At 40.5% G+C, this 16,450-nt stretch overlaps 1 protein-coding gene across 5 annotated transcripts in view; it reads left to right on the plus strand.

The window, feature by feature from the left end:
- The first annotated feature begins 5,133 nt into the window (after positions 1–5,133).
- Positions 5,134–16,450, plus strand: part of NOVA1 (NOVA alternative splicing regulator 1) — a 117,229-nt gene continuing 105,912 nt past the window's right edge. Inside the window, exons 1-2 of one of the 5 annotated variants that reach the window (XM_089671273.1) lie at positions 5,134–5,986; positions 7,750–7,893. In XM_089671273.1, the coding sequence (XP_089527399.1) occupies positions 5,851–5,986; positions 7,750–7,893 (280 nt within the window). In that variant the 5' untranslated portion in view covers positions 5,134–5,850. The other 4 variants (XM_089671274.1, XM_089671276.1, XM_089671275.1 and 1 more) reach the window with 4 other exon arrangements.

Raw genomic sequence — 16,450 nt, forward strand, 5'->3', positions numbered from 1 at the left:
AGAGAGCCATACAGGGGATCAGTTCCAGTAATAACCCCCTCTGCAGCACCCATCGCCCTCCCTGTGCACCATGCATTTCCTCCTGCTGCCCAGGCCCCCTCTGTGTGCTCACACCCCTGCAGTGCTGCCGGCTTCCTTCCTCCCCTGGCTGTATGGGACCCATAATAATATTATGGGGCACATAATAGGATCCTTCAGGATTGAGAACGAGGGAAGGGTCTGGTAAATATGTTACATTTACCAGTCACTTTCTTTCCTGAATGAACACAATGACTGATCGGTATCAATCACTCACCGTGTTAATTCATAACTGAAGCATAGTACATAGTGGGGTTTTTTGGGGGGGTGGGGGCTGTCAGGCTGGCTGTATGGGGCCCTGTGGTTTCTAATTGTACCCTTGCGATTATGTAGTGCAACTTGGATGCTACTTTGAAGTGGTTTGCATATACTATGGAGTCAAAATTGTGCTGGAATCACACCAAAGTAGTACAGGAACCTTTTCCCAAATCACATTGTGCTGAGTTACATTGATGTGAACAGGCACCATTGAAAACAATGTGATTTCCACTGTACTGCGATTATGTGTGACTCAAGTCGCATCTGAAATCACATTAGTTGAATGGAGCCGTAAGAGGAACTAAAGGCAGGAATTGTTACCTCTGCTCCAAAAGTCTGACCGTGAGGTCCCTTACTGGTGCTGGCATCTTCCAGCTTCTACTGGGTGCCGGTCTTCAGCCGTCTTGATTGGCTGGTGTGGGATGATGTCATGCCTGCACACTGACACTATGCTAGCGATGCAAACTAAGCTGCACATGCGCAGCTCAGTGTACGTTCTGCAGAAGATTGCAAACAAGCAAGTAGATTTATTTTTAGGTTGGTATAAAAAAAAAAGTCTGTCTGTCTGCACTTTTTTTTTTACTTTAGTAAAACCACATGGAAAATGCATCACAAATACATGAGAAAGATGTGAAAAGTGTGTTCCTAGCCTTATCCTCTATGATCAGATTCAGGTGCAGGCCCCTTTAACTCCTTTTCCCATAACTCCCTGGGGTCCTGGACATACCCAAGGAGAATAGATTTCTTTGCTTCCCTCCCTCAGCACCTCCAGAGAAGCCACAACTAATAAGGCAGAGATAGCTGGGTGAGTAATCTGCAGCCAGGTGAGAAGCCCCCCATTGTGAAAACCAGCATACAGGCAGTTGGATGAGAGCCTAATAGCAAACACTTTTCATAGCAGACACAGATACTGTTGAGAGCCCCTTCCCAGTTGTTACCAGAGTACTGCAGGGAGGTGGCCCTTTGTTCTTGGTCCCTCCAGCTGTTCACCTGTGCTACCAGAACACCTTGGACTTCACTGTGAGGATAATTGCAAGTAGCTGTGTTCTGTACTGTTTTATTGAAATACTGATTCACACTTTGAATTTTTGTTGTTAAACAGTCTTAAAGTGTTACTAAACCACAGACCCTACATTCACTATCTATGGTCTCCCACAGTACACAGAACATAGAAATGCAATTATTTTAGTAAATATAAACTGCTAAATACCCTTTCTCATCAGCAGTATATACCAGTCTTGTGACTTCTATCAGTGTCCAGCTGAGCACTGGTTAAAGATTGTAGGAAGAGTTTTCATTCTGCTCTGACTGTTCTATGACCCTGCATAACCCCTGACCCTGTCTGGATAGTGCTGATTGGCCCTGTGCCAATCACATGCGCCCTCCAAAAAAAAAACCTCTCTAGCCATGCACACTGAACTGAGCATGTGCAGAGTGACTCCTAGGGCTCTGTACTATAAGCAGATGGATTGGTGACAGTAGAAGAAGGGGAGAATCAGAGAACACAGGATCAAACAGCCTTCTTACACATTGTGGAGGATGAACTCCTTAGGTTCCACAGTGAGTATAACAAGCACGCTAACTGCATATACAGACTGATTGTACTGTTGTGGGTTAAGTAACACATTAATTTGGTCATACACTATGCAATCTTATTGCACAATCTTTGTACCACTTCTTGTAGATTTTCCAAAACCGTATGCCATGAAGTCAAAACCTAAACAAATAATTCAAATTGTGTTTAATCAGGCATGCCCTTGTATTACATAGTTGTTGGAAGATATAAAGGGGATTGTACAATCATATTGTATAGTGTATGGTCATTTTTTTAAAAAAGAGTCTATGCTATGCGGTCACATGTTATCCTGAATGAACCACAGAGTCATTACTGTGAAGAGTCCATGTTTGTGCAGCTTTCATAATCTGTTTTGTATGCAGTGTATGCGTGCTCTTTTCAACCTTGAACCTGTTTTGCACCTGACTTTGCACTTGTTTAGTAAATTGCAAAGTACAGTTACTGCCTGTCTGATCATTTAGTCAATTACCTATCCTGGTAAATGTCAATATGGTGACAGGGGCTCTCTGACCATTTGGAAACTCAGGCACTGCCCGAGGGCCCGGGGTCAGTAGGGGGCCCCATGAGATACCCCTGGTACCTTTTTCATAGGCTTTTTTGAGTTTGGGCAAGGACACAGGGACCCCATGATCCCCTATTGCCCGGGGGCCCCATGAGTTGTCAGTTCGCCCCGTATAGTGAGGGCTCATTCACACTCCCTGCATGCTAAACACTTAGTTCTAGTATATGGACAGCGGTCAGTTTTTGAATGCCAGTAATCTGCAGAGGGAGGGTAGTATGTGGGGGGGGGGGGGGGATTTGTATGATTTAGTGCAGGGGTTTCCAAACTTTCTAAACAAAAGGGCCAGTTTACAATCCTTCAGACTTTAGGGTGGGCAGTCTGTGGCCATTGGGAGTTGAAATTGTCAGTGGGAGTAAACAATGCATCTTTGGTAGTAGGGGGAGGAATAGTGCCCCATTGCTGGTGTCAGTGGGAGGAATAGGGCCCCATTGTTGGTGTAAGTGGGAGGAATAGGACCCCATTGTTGGTGTCAATGGGTGATATGTCAGTAGTGGGAATTATCCCCATAGGAAATGGGAGGAAAAGTGCCTCAAGGACTGGATAAAGGCAAGCAAAGGACCGCATCCGACCCCCGGGCTGTAGTTTTTGTTTCATTTTTTAAAAAAATTGACCCTTCATTCATGTCTTTGCACAGCATCACAATGCGTTGCTCTTTATGCTGCTGTGCGGTAACACGGTGCCTTCCTCTGTGTTGCGGCAAAATGATACATGTCTGCATTTTTACTGCAGGTTACTGCAACAAACATTCACACTGCATTGCATTGTGAACAGTGCACATAGAAAACAAATGTTTTCTATGTTCCCTAGAGATGACTGGTGTCTACCTAGTGCCGATTACCACACTGTATTATTATAATTTATACAGGATTTATATAACGGCAACAGTTTGTGCATCGTTTATATGTGAACAAACCCTAAAAGCTGTTAATAAACATTGTTGCAATAAGGGTCATCATACACGTTACAATCTAACCATTCAATCTCTGTACAATAATGTTTAGGTTTACCTAAGCTATAGTATGTAATAAGAGGACCTTCCTACTCTATATCCAATCAGGCAGGCCCTTGCACTTCATAGTTGTTGGTAGATCTAAAGGAGATTGCACAAGTGTTTGGCCAGCTTACGCTTTTTAAGACTTGACTATGTGCACAGTGGCCTGCGTTTTTGCGTACCAGGTTAACGCAGGTCGAATGGTTTTCTATGTGTCTCGTTCATTGTGTACATATGTGTTGCAGTGCAACCTGTCTGCATTTTAATTCCAAACACACCAATACATGTAAATGCAATGCAAGTGAACGTAAAGATATTAAAAAATTATTTGTTGCATTTTGTTCCTTTCAGAGACCTGTCACTTTACATTGAATGATGAAAACGCATGCCGACATTTATTTCAGGTGCTTAGATAGCGCCATCAGTTTACACAGTTCTTTACATATATATTGTACATTCACATCAGTCCCTAACCCTCAAGGGGTGTACACTCTAAGGTCCCTAACTCACATTCATACATACACATACTAGGGACTATTTAGACAGGAGCCAGTTCACCTACCAGCATGTCTTTGGAGTGTGGGAGGAAACCGGAGTACCTGCAGAAAACCCACGCAGGCACAGGGAGAACATGCAAACTCCAGACAGGTGGTGCCATGGTTGGGATTTGAACCAACGACCCTTGTACTGTCAGGTGGAAGTGCTAACCACTTAGCCAATGTGCTGCCCTAACATTCATAAAAACCCAATGTAGCACGATGCAATCTGCAATGAATGAAAATACAGATTAAGGGCTCATTCACATTATGTGCAGAGATCTGGATTTTTCCACACTGGATAAATACAGGTCACCACTAGTGGAAAAACTGTTTTCTATGTGCCCCGTTCACACCATGGTGCTGTTGTAATGTCCGGTGTAGTGTGTCTGTAGTTTTCCTCAGCATAATGGATGTCCCTGCGTATCAGTGTACTACAGCACAATGCACCATGCTGCTGAGAGGGCATGAATAAAGTTGAAAAAAAAAAAAAGTAAACAGTACAATGTGCATGTCTGATGGCACTCGAACTGAAAGAAGCGCAACGTTTTCCTGCACGGGCTAGTGTGAACATGGCCTTAACGCACAGGCATTTCTGTTGCGTTGTGGTGAGTTTTTATGTGCAGTATGACACAAAAGGACCCTTCAGATTGCCTGGCATGATCAAAAATTGTCATTTTTTTTTTTTTTAATTAACATGTTTGTTATTTTTTACAATTTCCATCATATAAATCTTTATATATAGGATATCTTAAGCTCGATCATTAATGTACTTTGCAGTGTGCTAGTGACTGAGCCAGAAATGGCATGAAAATGCAGTGTAGTAGCATGGATCTATCTGCATCAGGCTAAAGTACTCAGACATCTGGTGGTTAAACAGCTTTCAATTAATAATGTGTATTTTTTTTGTTCAGGCGTTGCTGTCAGAGGAACCATCTGGCAAGTAAGAAGTTAAAGGAGCATGTCACGGTGCTGGGAAGGCAAAGCTATCTGAGCGCACTGAGCCTGTGCTCCTGCGGCTGACCTATATAGGTAGGTGTAGGTAGCAGAAAGCCTTTGTGTGGGATGCTGGGCTAGGGATGTACTAGAGCATCCTTCATATACAGACACTTCAGACCCCAGCCAGCAGAGGACAGAACGCTGTACAACTGAACGCAGCAGCAGCCACAAGAGATCCAGTGTGAGCAGCAGGCAGGGGGATTATTAGGAAACAAAAGAGAGAGGAGGAGGAGGAGGAGAGAAAGCAAGGAAACAAGTCAGAGGCTGCAATCAGCACTGCTCCTCTCTCACACACATACACATCTTGCTGTGGCTCCTTTACTTTCCTCCTCAGCCCTTCTTCATCCCCTTCCTCCACACACCCCTTCCCTCCCCATCACTCTGCACCCTCCCCCCCTTCGCCGTCGTTCTCCATCTCTGCCATCCTGCTTTATTTTCTGCTTGCCACCTCTCCGCTTCCCTCCCTCCTTTATATTTCTCTCATTCCCCCAATCCTTCTCTATCACCCCCTTCTTCTTTTCCCTGCACACTCTCCTTGCCACCCCCACCGTCCTGCACTCCTCCCCCTCTTTTCTCTCCCTCTCTCTTTCTCTCTCTCCATCCCTTTCCTCCCCCTCCTGGCTTCTCTTTTATTTATTTATTTTTGGCTGCTCTTCTCTGTCTGTTTCCCTTCTTTCCTTGTATAGCGGTGTCTGTATTTTTTGGAGGTGCACCAGGGGGCTCCCCTTTTGCAGTGCTCGCAGTGCAGGTAGTGGGGTCCCCCCTCACTCCCCTCCTGCTCCAGCCTGTGCCCCCCTACCCCCAGAGTCCCCCCCCACCCTGTGCTCTCAGCCTGCTGCAGCCTACCAACATGATGGCGGCAGCACCCATCCAACAAAACGGGACCCATAGTGGGGTGCCCATAGATCTGGACCCCCCAGACTCAAGGAAGAGACCCCTGGAAGCACCCCCGGAGGCTGGAAGCACGAAGAGGACCAACACTGGAGGTGAGTGCACTGCCTGCTATTTTGCAAGAGGGTGGAATTGATGTATTTAGACAGATTCTGGCCGCTCCTGGCCCTGCATGCACCCCTGGTACAGGCTCCATATTGGGGGTGTGTGGTACGTTGCTGGGGGCTTCTAAATCAAGCATGTTCATTGTAATCTATGGTCAAAATGGCGTCTTCTTGTGTTATTATTGTGGATTTTTATGGCTTACGTCCTCAACCTGTGCTAGGCTCCCATTGCAATCTGCTTTCTATTAAGGCAATGCACGTATACACCCCTTAATGCTTCTGGGGTGCAGAGGCAGCTCGGAAAGGGGTACCTGCCCTTCATGGGCATGTCATTGTGTGCTTACAATAGATGCTGTGGATGTAAGGGTGGCTGATTTAAGGGTTTCATTGTGAATTACTACGGCTGCTGATGTAGGGGATGCAGGCACTGGCATCACTTGCAGCCCTCCGGAAAGGAACAGGTTAAATCCCAGTGCTGGAAGATGCATGGAGGAGGCAGGGACCAGACCAGTCAGCTGCACATCAGTGACTGCACCTCTCGGTCCCTTCTCATTGTTTCTGGGCATCCTTTTATTTAGCAAGACAAACCTTCCCTTTCCCGAGTGCCCGGATTTTTGGAGTAATACTGTGTGCCTTTTTTTTTTATCCCCCAATCATTAATTGTGAGCTTGGGGGAGGGGGGGAAGAGAGAGAAGCTCAGCTCACAGGAGCTGGGGGTTGCTTCTTCTGCATCCTGGTGATGTGTCCTAGCATCTTCACGTTCATTCCTATTGGAGGCATAACAATGCAACGATGCAGAGGTGAATGCATTTGCTGAGGAATTGAAGGAAGATCATTTTTTTTTTTTCCTTGGCTTGGATGTATGCTCCCAGCACAGGAATCACACATGGACCTGCACTTTTATCATAAACTGTACAGGGATATATATTTACTGGAACATGTTGAGGTTATGCAAAGTCAGTGACTTGTTTTATATTAAAAACAAATGAACAAACATTCAACATTTTCAATCATTCCATTAAGCGGGGGCATTGATTTTCCAATTTTGCCATGTTTTACGTTTTTCTATTCTGTTTTCGCTTTAACTTTGATGGTTAAACGCGTCGCTATCCGGTGACCTGTGTGTATTTAAGATAACTGTGATTTAAGCTTTAGATCAGTTTGAAATAAGGGGGAAAATCTTCTTAAACTACTTTAATTAATAAGCTTATAGGAGGATCATGAGAGATTGAAAGACGCTAAAGAAATACATTGGGATTAGTGTGGAAGTCATTCCACATTACATTGAGTTTTTTTTTTTTTTTTCTTCTTGGCAACTACCTAATGCTTACAAATTAAACATGCTGTTCAGAGGTGAGATTTTGCATGGGTTCATTCATAGCAGATGTTGATAAAGAGATTTGCTTGTCAGATGCATCATCCATCCACGTATATTCATGTTCCATTGCTTTGTATTTTATTTTTATTCTTATTATTATCTGTACATAGGGTATAGATTATGTCATTGTAATGTATTTTTGTCAATGATTATAGGCTGATCTTCACATAAATAAGAAAAAAATGAATATATTTAATTTGTGCCCACAAGCAGCGTTTTAGGGACTTATGTAAGCGTGTAGCGGAAACCGCGACATAGATAAAACACTTTACATTATGTACATTGAATTGTGAATGCCTGAAAAATTGTCTTGTATATATCTCTGCTGTATTTTAACTGTTGATTTTTTTTTGATTTTTTTTTTCCCCCTTGACAGAAGACGGCCAATTTTTCCTGAAGGTCCTCATTCCTAGTTATGCAGCCGGATCTATCATAGGAAAGGGTGGGCAGACGATCGTTCAGCTACAGAAAGAGACAGGGGCTACAATCAAGCTGTCCAAATCCAAAGACTTCTATCCAGGTAAAGATCATACCCGTGCCAGCATGTAACAAGTCTACTGCCGAGTAGGATATAAATGCATCATTGAATAACTGTGTTGGGGATGATAAGAATGGAATGTTCAGTTATGTTTGCTGCCTGATATTTTTTTCCTCTTGCTTTATCTTTGTAGTTGGCTGCGAGGTGATCGACCTTGCTTAGGTTTGTTGAGCATTGTATGCATCTTAGTGCTAGTGGTAAGCCACATTTACCTGCAGCTTGTTTCTATAGAGCTTCTGATCATTTTGGAATATGGGGAGGGTAAAGGGGCAGAAAAATTGCTGCCTGTCTATGACACACTTGCTGTGTAGGAGGATTCAGATTGGAGTCACGCAATCTTGGTGACATTTTAGTTTTGTGAAAGTGAGTGGATGCCATGGCAGATGCCATGGCATATTCCTCTGCGCAGTTTACAGCACAAATAAACAGAAGTCGGCACACACAGAACATACCCAAATAAATTATAAAACAGATTACGTATTTTACTATGAACCAAACTCTACCAGCAAAATCTACAGCAGCTGCGGCTTGATGCTGATCGGACTCTAAATATATTGGTGTGTTCTTTATAGACAACCCAATAGTATCTAAATAGCAGATTTGACAATGGGTATCACTTGCTGGATGTTCATATATAAGGACAGTTATTGCAATGATCTGCTAAAGCAGTGGTGTCACCCTGTAAGAATATAGTGTGAAAGGTCAGTCAGTTAATTAGATGTTCTACTTCAAAGGCTGCCACTCTTAGACCACAAAAGAAGACTGCAATAAGACACTAGGCCGAAAGTCACTTACCAAATACATAGACGTACCATCCAAACCATTTGTAATTGCATCAGCCCCTACTATACAATTAGGAGCCATTGTTTCGTATCACGGTTTGATTTGGGAAAGTCTATTTAATATCATTTTCTAGGAAAGATCATGCAAATGAAAAGCGTGGAGGACGTCTGTTTCGCGTTATTTAGTGGCACTGTTTGCAAATAAAAATCTGAAAAAATTAGCAAATGCCTAGTGTTCATCCTCTTCCAGACAAAACATTGTTTAAGCAAGCTACCGTTCGTGCGCTGCACCTAGCATTTCTTTAATGAGATAATGTTGCCGTATTATGCTTTAATGGTAGAAGGTTTTGGAATGTATGAGACCCGTGTGTATGCATGACTTTCGTGTTAGAATTATTTAAACAATTGTTGATTGTCGAACACATTCGCGTTCGTCCTTTGAATTACCTTTATCCTTATTCAAATGTATATTGTGAGCATCACCTGTAATGCAGCACTTAATTATTGTAGCGGATACATCAGGAAGGGGTTGTAGGATTAATGTGACAAGGCTGCATCCAGCTTTCATCAAACGGTCTGTCTTTGTAATCTAGGTAGCTATACCCTTACGGTTACGTCAATTATATATGTGATTTTAGTTGGACTGAATGTGGACACTATACCCACTTGCCTCTAGCACATACCTATGCACAGACCATGCCACTCACTATATAAATGCACACATCCTACACTAGGATTGACAGTTTATATGCATACATGTAGGTATAGATTTAATGTTTTCAAAAATGGAGATTAGCAAAGATCAGAGTTTACTGCAGCATAGTCAGATAAAAATAACACGGGGGGTGGTTAATGCTCAGATTTAATAAGGTAATATATCTGGCAGACAACCGTTCAGCCAAATTGAATTTGCTGTTTAACAGCTGAAAATGAAATAGCATTTCTTGCATTATACATGAGTTTGTATTAGATGTGCTGAGATATTGTAGGAAAGCGGTGTTTAGTAAAGATAGCCCAAATTCCAGATTGAAAGTGGGCTTGTTTTGCCAATAATATAATGCCACTTGAATTGGTTTGAGTCTTGCAGTCCTGGGCCATACTTGTAGCAGAGTGTACATATGTGTCTGTCTCTGCTATTTGTGTTGTGCTTTTATTAGCTGCCTTGCTATATTTCTACATGGAAATGATTTGTTGTTCTGTAGTGGTGTGCAGTGTATCAGTATCTTTTAATAACATGTTATATATTAAAATAAATATATTATGTTTTATGTATATTTTTACATTATTTTTCTGTGCATGGTTTATCTCTGTCCATGCCAGGAGGATTGAAACTGTGGCACCATTTCTAAAAAAGCCATTTAGCATCATAAATGCATCATATTAAAAAAAAATAACAATAAAATCACAATATCATGCAGACAACAAGGAAGCATTATTATGCCTAAGCTATCATTTTGGTGTGGCAATTAAATGACTAGATAACCATCTTCTAATAAATTACATTTTAGAGATAAGGCTTTTAGGCCTGTACGAAAATACTTAATTTTGAAGTAATCATTGACTTCTATTAGTTTAAAACAAACAAAGAGCTGGGTATACACAATAGTATATATATATGTGTGTTTGTGTGTACTATGATATGTATATCTTTCCAATGACCTGTTGATGTACTAGTTAGGAATCAAACCTTCAGTATTTATTTTCTATACATTTTAACAATTTGAATAGGATGTAACCCGTCCTGGTTCACTGGTTTTTGCTGTGCTTTAAGAAAATTGGCACCTATGTGCGATTTAGAAGGTATAATATATTTGACATTTAGAGAGAGGTGTTTCTGCTGCCTGAGATTTCAGTTTTGTTCTTGTGATTAGGTTGTGATTTGAGTTTACAGTACAGGAACGTCTATACTGGTGAGCTCATGTAATATCGAAACATATCTGATAATTCCACAGAATTGTGGGAGAGACATATGTCTTGTGTTGATTTAGATTGTTTAACAATGGAGGCACTTTTAAGGGTGGAATAATAGTTCAAATAAGGAATGGAAGAAAAGGAAGCCACCAATAGTTTGATACATACACTCAGTTTGTTGGCTAGTGAAAATTTTCATCATACACTATTAGTGGACGTCTACATGTACAATGGTGCATGTATTTTTACATGGATGTCTAGCTGCATGCTATCACTTAGACAATGAGGAATGAAATGATGTCACTATATGTGACTCTTCATTGTGACAGCTGGTGGGGTTTCCATTTTAACCTTATCATCACTGGACATTTTCATGGCATTTTTCTTGTCAGTATATCCAAGAAGCTTTTGTTTTAATGTCGTCATCCCTACTTTCGATACTGATAATAAAGAAAAGCTGACAATGTTTTCCCAAGGTGTAAACATACACTTTGCACACATGATGTACACCTAAATGTACACGCATGTCGATTGTTCTCCCAAGTTATCCAAAGTCATAGTCATGTTGTGTACTATTGTGATGCTGAGGCATGCCACTATCCTGCAGGAATGACTTCTGTCTCGGGAAGTTTAATGTTATTCAGGAATGTGTCAATTCAGTATGTTGCTATACGTGTAATATAAATGTCATAGTTTTCTTCACAGAATGTCATTGACACTTTTCGATGCTTGGTATATTTTGAAGTGTTTCATTGAGTTCCTATGGAAATACCTGAACATATTTTACACTCTTAGTTGGCTTGCTAAACTCTAAACTGCTAAAATGTCTTGAAATCGTTTTACTATTGTATTCCATGACTAAGGTCTCACCAAACCCCAATTCGAATACTACCTATGCAAATCTGCACGCATTATTCGCTTAACAAAAGTGCAATGCAATGCACTTCTACTGGATCTCCCTCTATAAATCCACCTATGTTGTAATGGCAGTTCCAGGATAAATGTTAAACTAATATAACAAATTGTTATAAATTCTAAACAGTCAACAATTTTAATAAAGTGTTTGGTGTGGCTATAATATTATAATTCATTTTCCTACTAAATCATTTTGTAGAGGATCTTGTTACCAGTTTTCAAAGGTTCCTGAAGACCAGTTGAGACTAACGTAAAACCTTGATCTATACAGATTTGATGGTAAGCTTTGTCAAACTCTCCCAGCTACTCTAAAGGGGATTATTGAAACCATAGTAGATGACTGCAATATAGTTGTTGTTTGATAGAAAACACACGTCTATACTGAATATGGCCAGCTGGTGAAAAAGATTCCATGGAACATCCATGCCTAGATACATTCTTTACAGTAAAAATTCCGCAGGTGGCAGTGCTGGAGCGTTGAATCCGCATCTTACCAAACACTGTGTGTCGTCATTGCAGATAACCATCAGCAATCATAGCTCTCTGATGTTCATAATCACCTTACTGATAATCCCAAACGAGTTCATTTTCTAGTGTCACAAAGTACTATATTACTGTCCAAAAATGATCAAATATGAACTTCATGTTGACTATTAGTCGCGTTTAGTGACTCTATTGATACAAAAGAGACAAACAATGATGAAAAAAAGGAGATAACAATCAGAGATGTACAATAGCACACTAGCTGACCACCTATGTTGAAACCACAGTTATTTATTCCAATTGTCTTTGGAAAACCTAGTTTATAAAAGCAACTGGCAATACGACTGAAAGCCTTCAACTGGAGCGAAAACTGAAAGATAAAGGACATTTTAATTTTCAATTAAGGGTATCAGGGCATAGAAGATGAATGAACACCAAACCACATTGTGGTCCATACTTGGATCATTAGTCCATTCTAGTAGAACCATTTGGCCTATGTATCTACAGGTCCCAGCTTGCATGAACAAGTAGAATCTTCTCCTCTCTGACATGTAATATATTTTTTTGGACCATAGTCACTCGAATATCTTTTTACTATTTTCAAGTATGTTTAAATAGGCACAGTATACCAGCAAGGCAAATTGCATGAAGAATATAAAAAGATACTTTGGCTCTCCTTTGCTACCCAGACCCATTCATTTTCTGAAAACATTCTCTCAATTTTAGTTGTAGTTGATACTGTGCTTCTGTCTGTAAAGCTCTGTGGTCTAAACTGACCAGCCGTTATCTCAATGAAAAGCGATATCCAGAGATGTAAGAAAAGATTTACTGAAGCGTGTCACACAATTACTTTGCTCCCAAAATGTGCTACAAGCAGTTATTAACCAAGATAAGCACACTGGTACAGAGACTCCTCTGGCTCCTCTACAGGTTCACACTCCTGGATTTTCATCACGGCTGAATTTCATCAATGAACAAAAACAACTGAAAAAAAACCACTATTTCAATCCATGCAGTTTTACCTAAGATTGAAGACTAGCTGCATATTTAAATGAAATGCCCCTTGTAGAACACCGCTTGTTCACCTGTGTAAGACCAGCATGCCAGTTTCCTTCATCTCCCTGTTCAGCTCTGTAATGAAGTCACCAATGTCCTTATTTTCAATATGGGGAATATAGGAAACGCCTATTTGTTTCAAGCTTAGCTATGGAGATGGGTGAATCTGCTCAGGTTTGGTGTTGCCAGGGTTTTGTGAAGCTTGCTCAAAATTTAGTAAATCCAGTTGGAGGTGAATTCCACTGAAGTCTTTGTAGGCAAATAATGTTGTGGTAAATTATGACTATCGGTAGAGCTAATAGGCAAATTACAGTCAAAAGGCATGGAAAGCTGGGCACTACCACAGAGCACATGTGTCAACGCAAAAATGCAAAAAAAAAATACAACGGGGAATAGGTCTTTTGATGCAACTCCAAAGATAACATTGAAAATACACTAACCTTCTAAATAATATGCTTGGTGATACTTTAAAGCTGTACATGAAATTATGAAACTGTCTTATTTTCCCAGAGAGTTTTAGTGACAGTATACTGGCAGGAAATATTTGGCACATTTTATTTTTTCATTTAAAATTAGCTTGACTTACATACAGCAGTAGCCCCAAAATCTGAAACAGATTTTTTTTCACGTAGCTTTAGTAGTGACACATTATATCATCAAATGGTAATAGAGATGCTTTGACTGGCATATAGAATATGGCCAGTAGTTCGCTGTGGCTGCTGATGTTCACACATGCAAAACTGTTCTGCCGCTGGCCCGTTCTATCAAGCTTGCCACTGGCCAATTTCTATCAAGCTCTCATTGAGAATTAAGAGGCCACAGCATAAGATTGGCCAGCAGCAGGGCATTTTTAAAAACATGCCTAGGCTCAGATTTATTAGAGACTAAGAGCACAAGCTGAGGCTTTACTACTAGAATTAGGATTCCACAGAGGATATAGCAGTAAAACATTTGCCAGGAGCTGGACAGTCTTAATCAATGATAATGGACCTAACTGATGTATGCCTAACTTTTATTTTATCCATAGGGATATGGGGTGCATTGGAGTTGAGTCATATATTGTGAGGTGGTTTAGGCGCACACTGTTTCAGCACTTTTTTCCTTTTCAAATGATGCAGCAGGATGCTGCAAACGAGGCAACTTAAAAATACAGATGGAGAGTAACAAGTGAATGCTTCACGTTCGATACCAAAAAAAAAAAAGTAAAAAAGAAAACAAAGAAGAAATGAAAATCCTAAAAATACTACCACTAGAAAAAATTCAACTCCAATCTGATCAAAATAAACAAAATCCCCATATAGCACCAGCTGGAACAAAATCCTATTGCAGCACAAAAAGTTTGCTATTATTGGGACAGTAGCTTGACCGATGACCTCAGATCAACCATACAATAAACTGAAAGACAAAAAAAGCCCTCAATAATAAGAAAAAATGGCAACAAAGGGGTTGATTACCCAAAGAACTAGCAGTTTCTCTAACTGACCCTAATCTCTCCCTGTGCTTTCCCTACCACAGCTTCCAGTTCACTGACAATATGGCTGTCTTCCCCCCCCCCCACACACTTTTTTAAAGAGGAAACTGGCTTATCTAAAAGCTCCTTATTGAACCTTCTTAGTCTGATGGCCAAAGTTTAAAGAGCATGCAGTGTATGGTTTATAAAAAAATCTCCCAGGCAAAGCTGCACAAAAATTCTTTGGGATCAAGACTCTTATACCCACAGTAGTGACGAACCTCATCCCTACTCAGCTATTTATTTGTGTCCTGCTCTGACTATATGAATGTGTCTGGGTTTCAGCCAGCAGTAAACAGAGAACGAGAGAGCTTTACCACAGACAGGGTGATAAAGCAGGAGTAGCTGTCAGGACTGGCGTCCATTCAGGGCTATGACAGAGCAGCAGTGCATATTTCAATGCTCACAAGTGGAGGCATCAGCTTTGCTTATCTTTATCTTGAGTAGTATAAAGGATTTCTATCAGTAATCTTAATGTTGAAAGCCAAAACACATTTGTTTGTTACGGTCACCAAACACATCTGTCTCGTTCTCCTCAAATGCTGCATAGTGATGTGTCATCAGATTGCTTTTTTTCAGTGTCTATCTCGCTAATTATTTGGCTGTGAAATAACATAGACTTTTACTCAGCCTCATATTAAAAATGGAATGTTTCTCCACCATTTCTGTGGGTGATGCAGACAATGAAGCCATCGCTCGTCTCCTAAGCAGTTTATGGCAGGATGCCGAACCATCAAACTGTAACTGTGTCCAAAAACCGTAATGAGTATGTGCCGCTGTTGGGTGCTCGTTGCTTTAAAAACAGTTCCATAGCATTTAAAATTTAAAATTCCTCACCTGTCCTCATTTTGTGACCTCAAACGGAACAATCCCTGAGGGTGTGCGCATGTTTCATGCATATTGCATTCCCATGATGTCATTTAAAAGTAAAGAAGCAGATTTAAAACCATGTCCATGTGTGCTGTAACAGGACCTGGCTACTTGATAAATGCTCATATTTTAAGCACCTTCCCCTTAAGCATAAGTAACTAACTATAAATTAGCTCCTATGCAGAGGCAACGCTTTTTTTCTAGGTGTTAACCTAGAAAGGCATGCAAGGGTCACATTATTTGCTAGCAGTGCTAAGATAAACTAGCTATGAGTTAAGGTAATTCACACGTCATGTCTCTATGTGTAATAAAATACAACAGAAAACAATCATTTGCAGGGCTTTCAACTCTGTTCACCTAATAGGCAAGCAAATGCAGTAACATTTGTAATTTTTCTTAATTGAAACAAACGCATAATCGTTTCAGAAAAGGCACTTAGTTGTATTTGACCTAAAAGCAATAACTAAAGTCCAAATTAAAAAAACCTAACAATAAAATATTTTACAACTTTACAATACATGTTGTATTCTTTTATCAATATAGGCCACACATGGACCCTTGTACATTTGATAGCTTACACATGCCTCAATTTAAAAATGATTTTAAAATGTTAAAAGGCCTATTACATCTAGCACATGAATGCCATTTCATGATGTGAGTTTTGTCATTGAAAGCTGTTTCACAAGATACTTGCGGACTCACTATAATCATATAGATAATTCATAATATGCAATATAAAGAAGAAACAAAAAGGTGGTATGAAAAGAAGACTCCTTTAACCAGAAGAGGGCGTGTTAAGTCCAACTGGTTGGTTTTTGGTAAAACTCTTCACCGGCAAATATTTTTGCTCACTGGGCTATATAATACTGTAACCCATAGCAACAAGTTATCAAATGGCTTTCGTCAAGTTAGCTTGACAAAAGTTAACGCAAATATATTCTGTGACAAGTACTTGGGACATGGTGCTTTCCAGAAAAATAATCTTTCTCTGCTTTGTAGCAATGTGCCCAGT

The sequence above is a fragment of the Staurois parvus genome, unplaced genomic scaffold (genome assembly GCF_062004578.1).
Source record: "Staurois parvus isolate SC_StPar_1 unplaced genomic scaffold, SC_StPar_1.0 ptg000104l, whole genome shotgun sequence".
In the NCBI taxonomy this organism is placed as follows: domain Eukaryota; kingdom Metazoa; phylum Chordata; class Amphibia; order Anura; family Ranidae; genus Staurois; species Staurois parvus.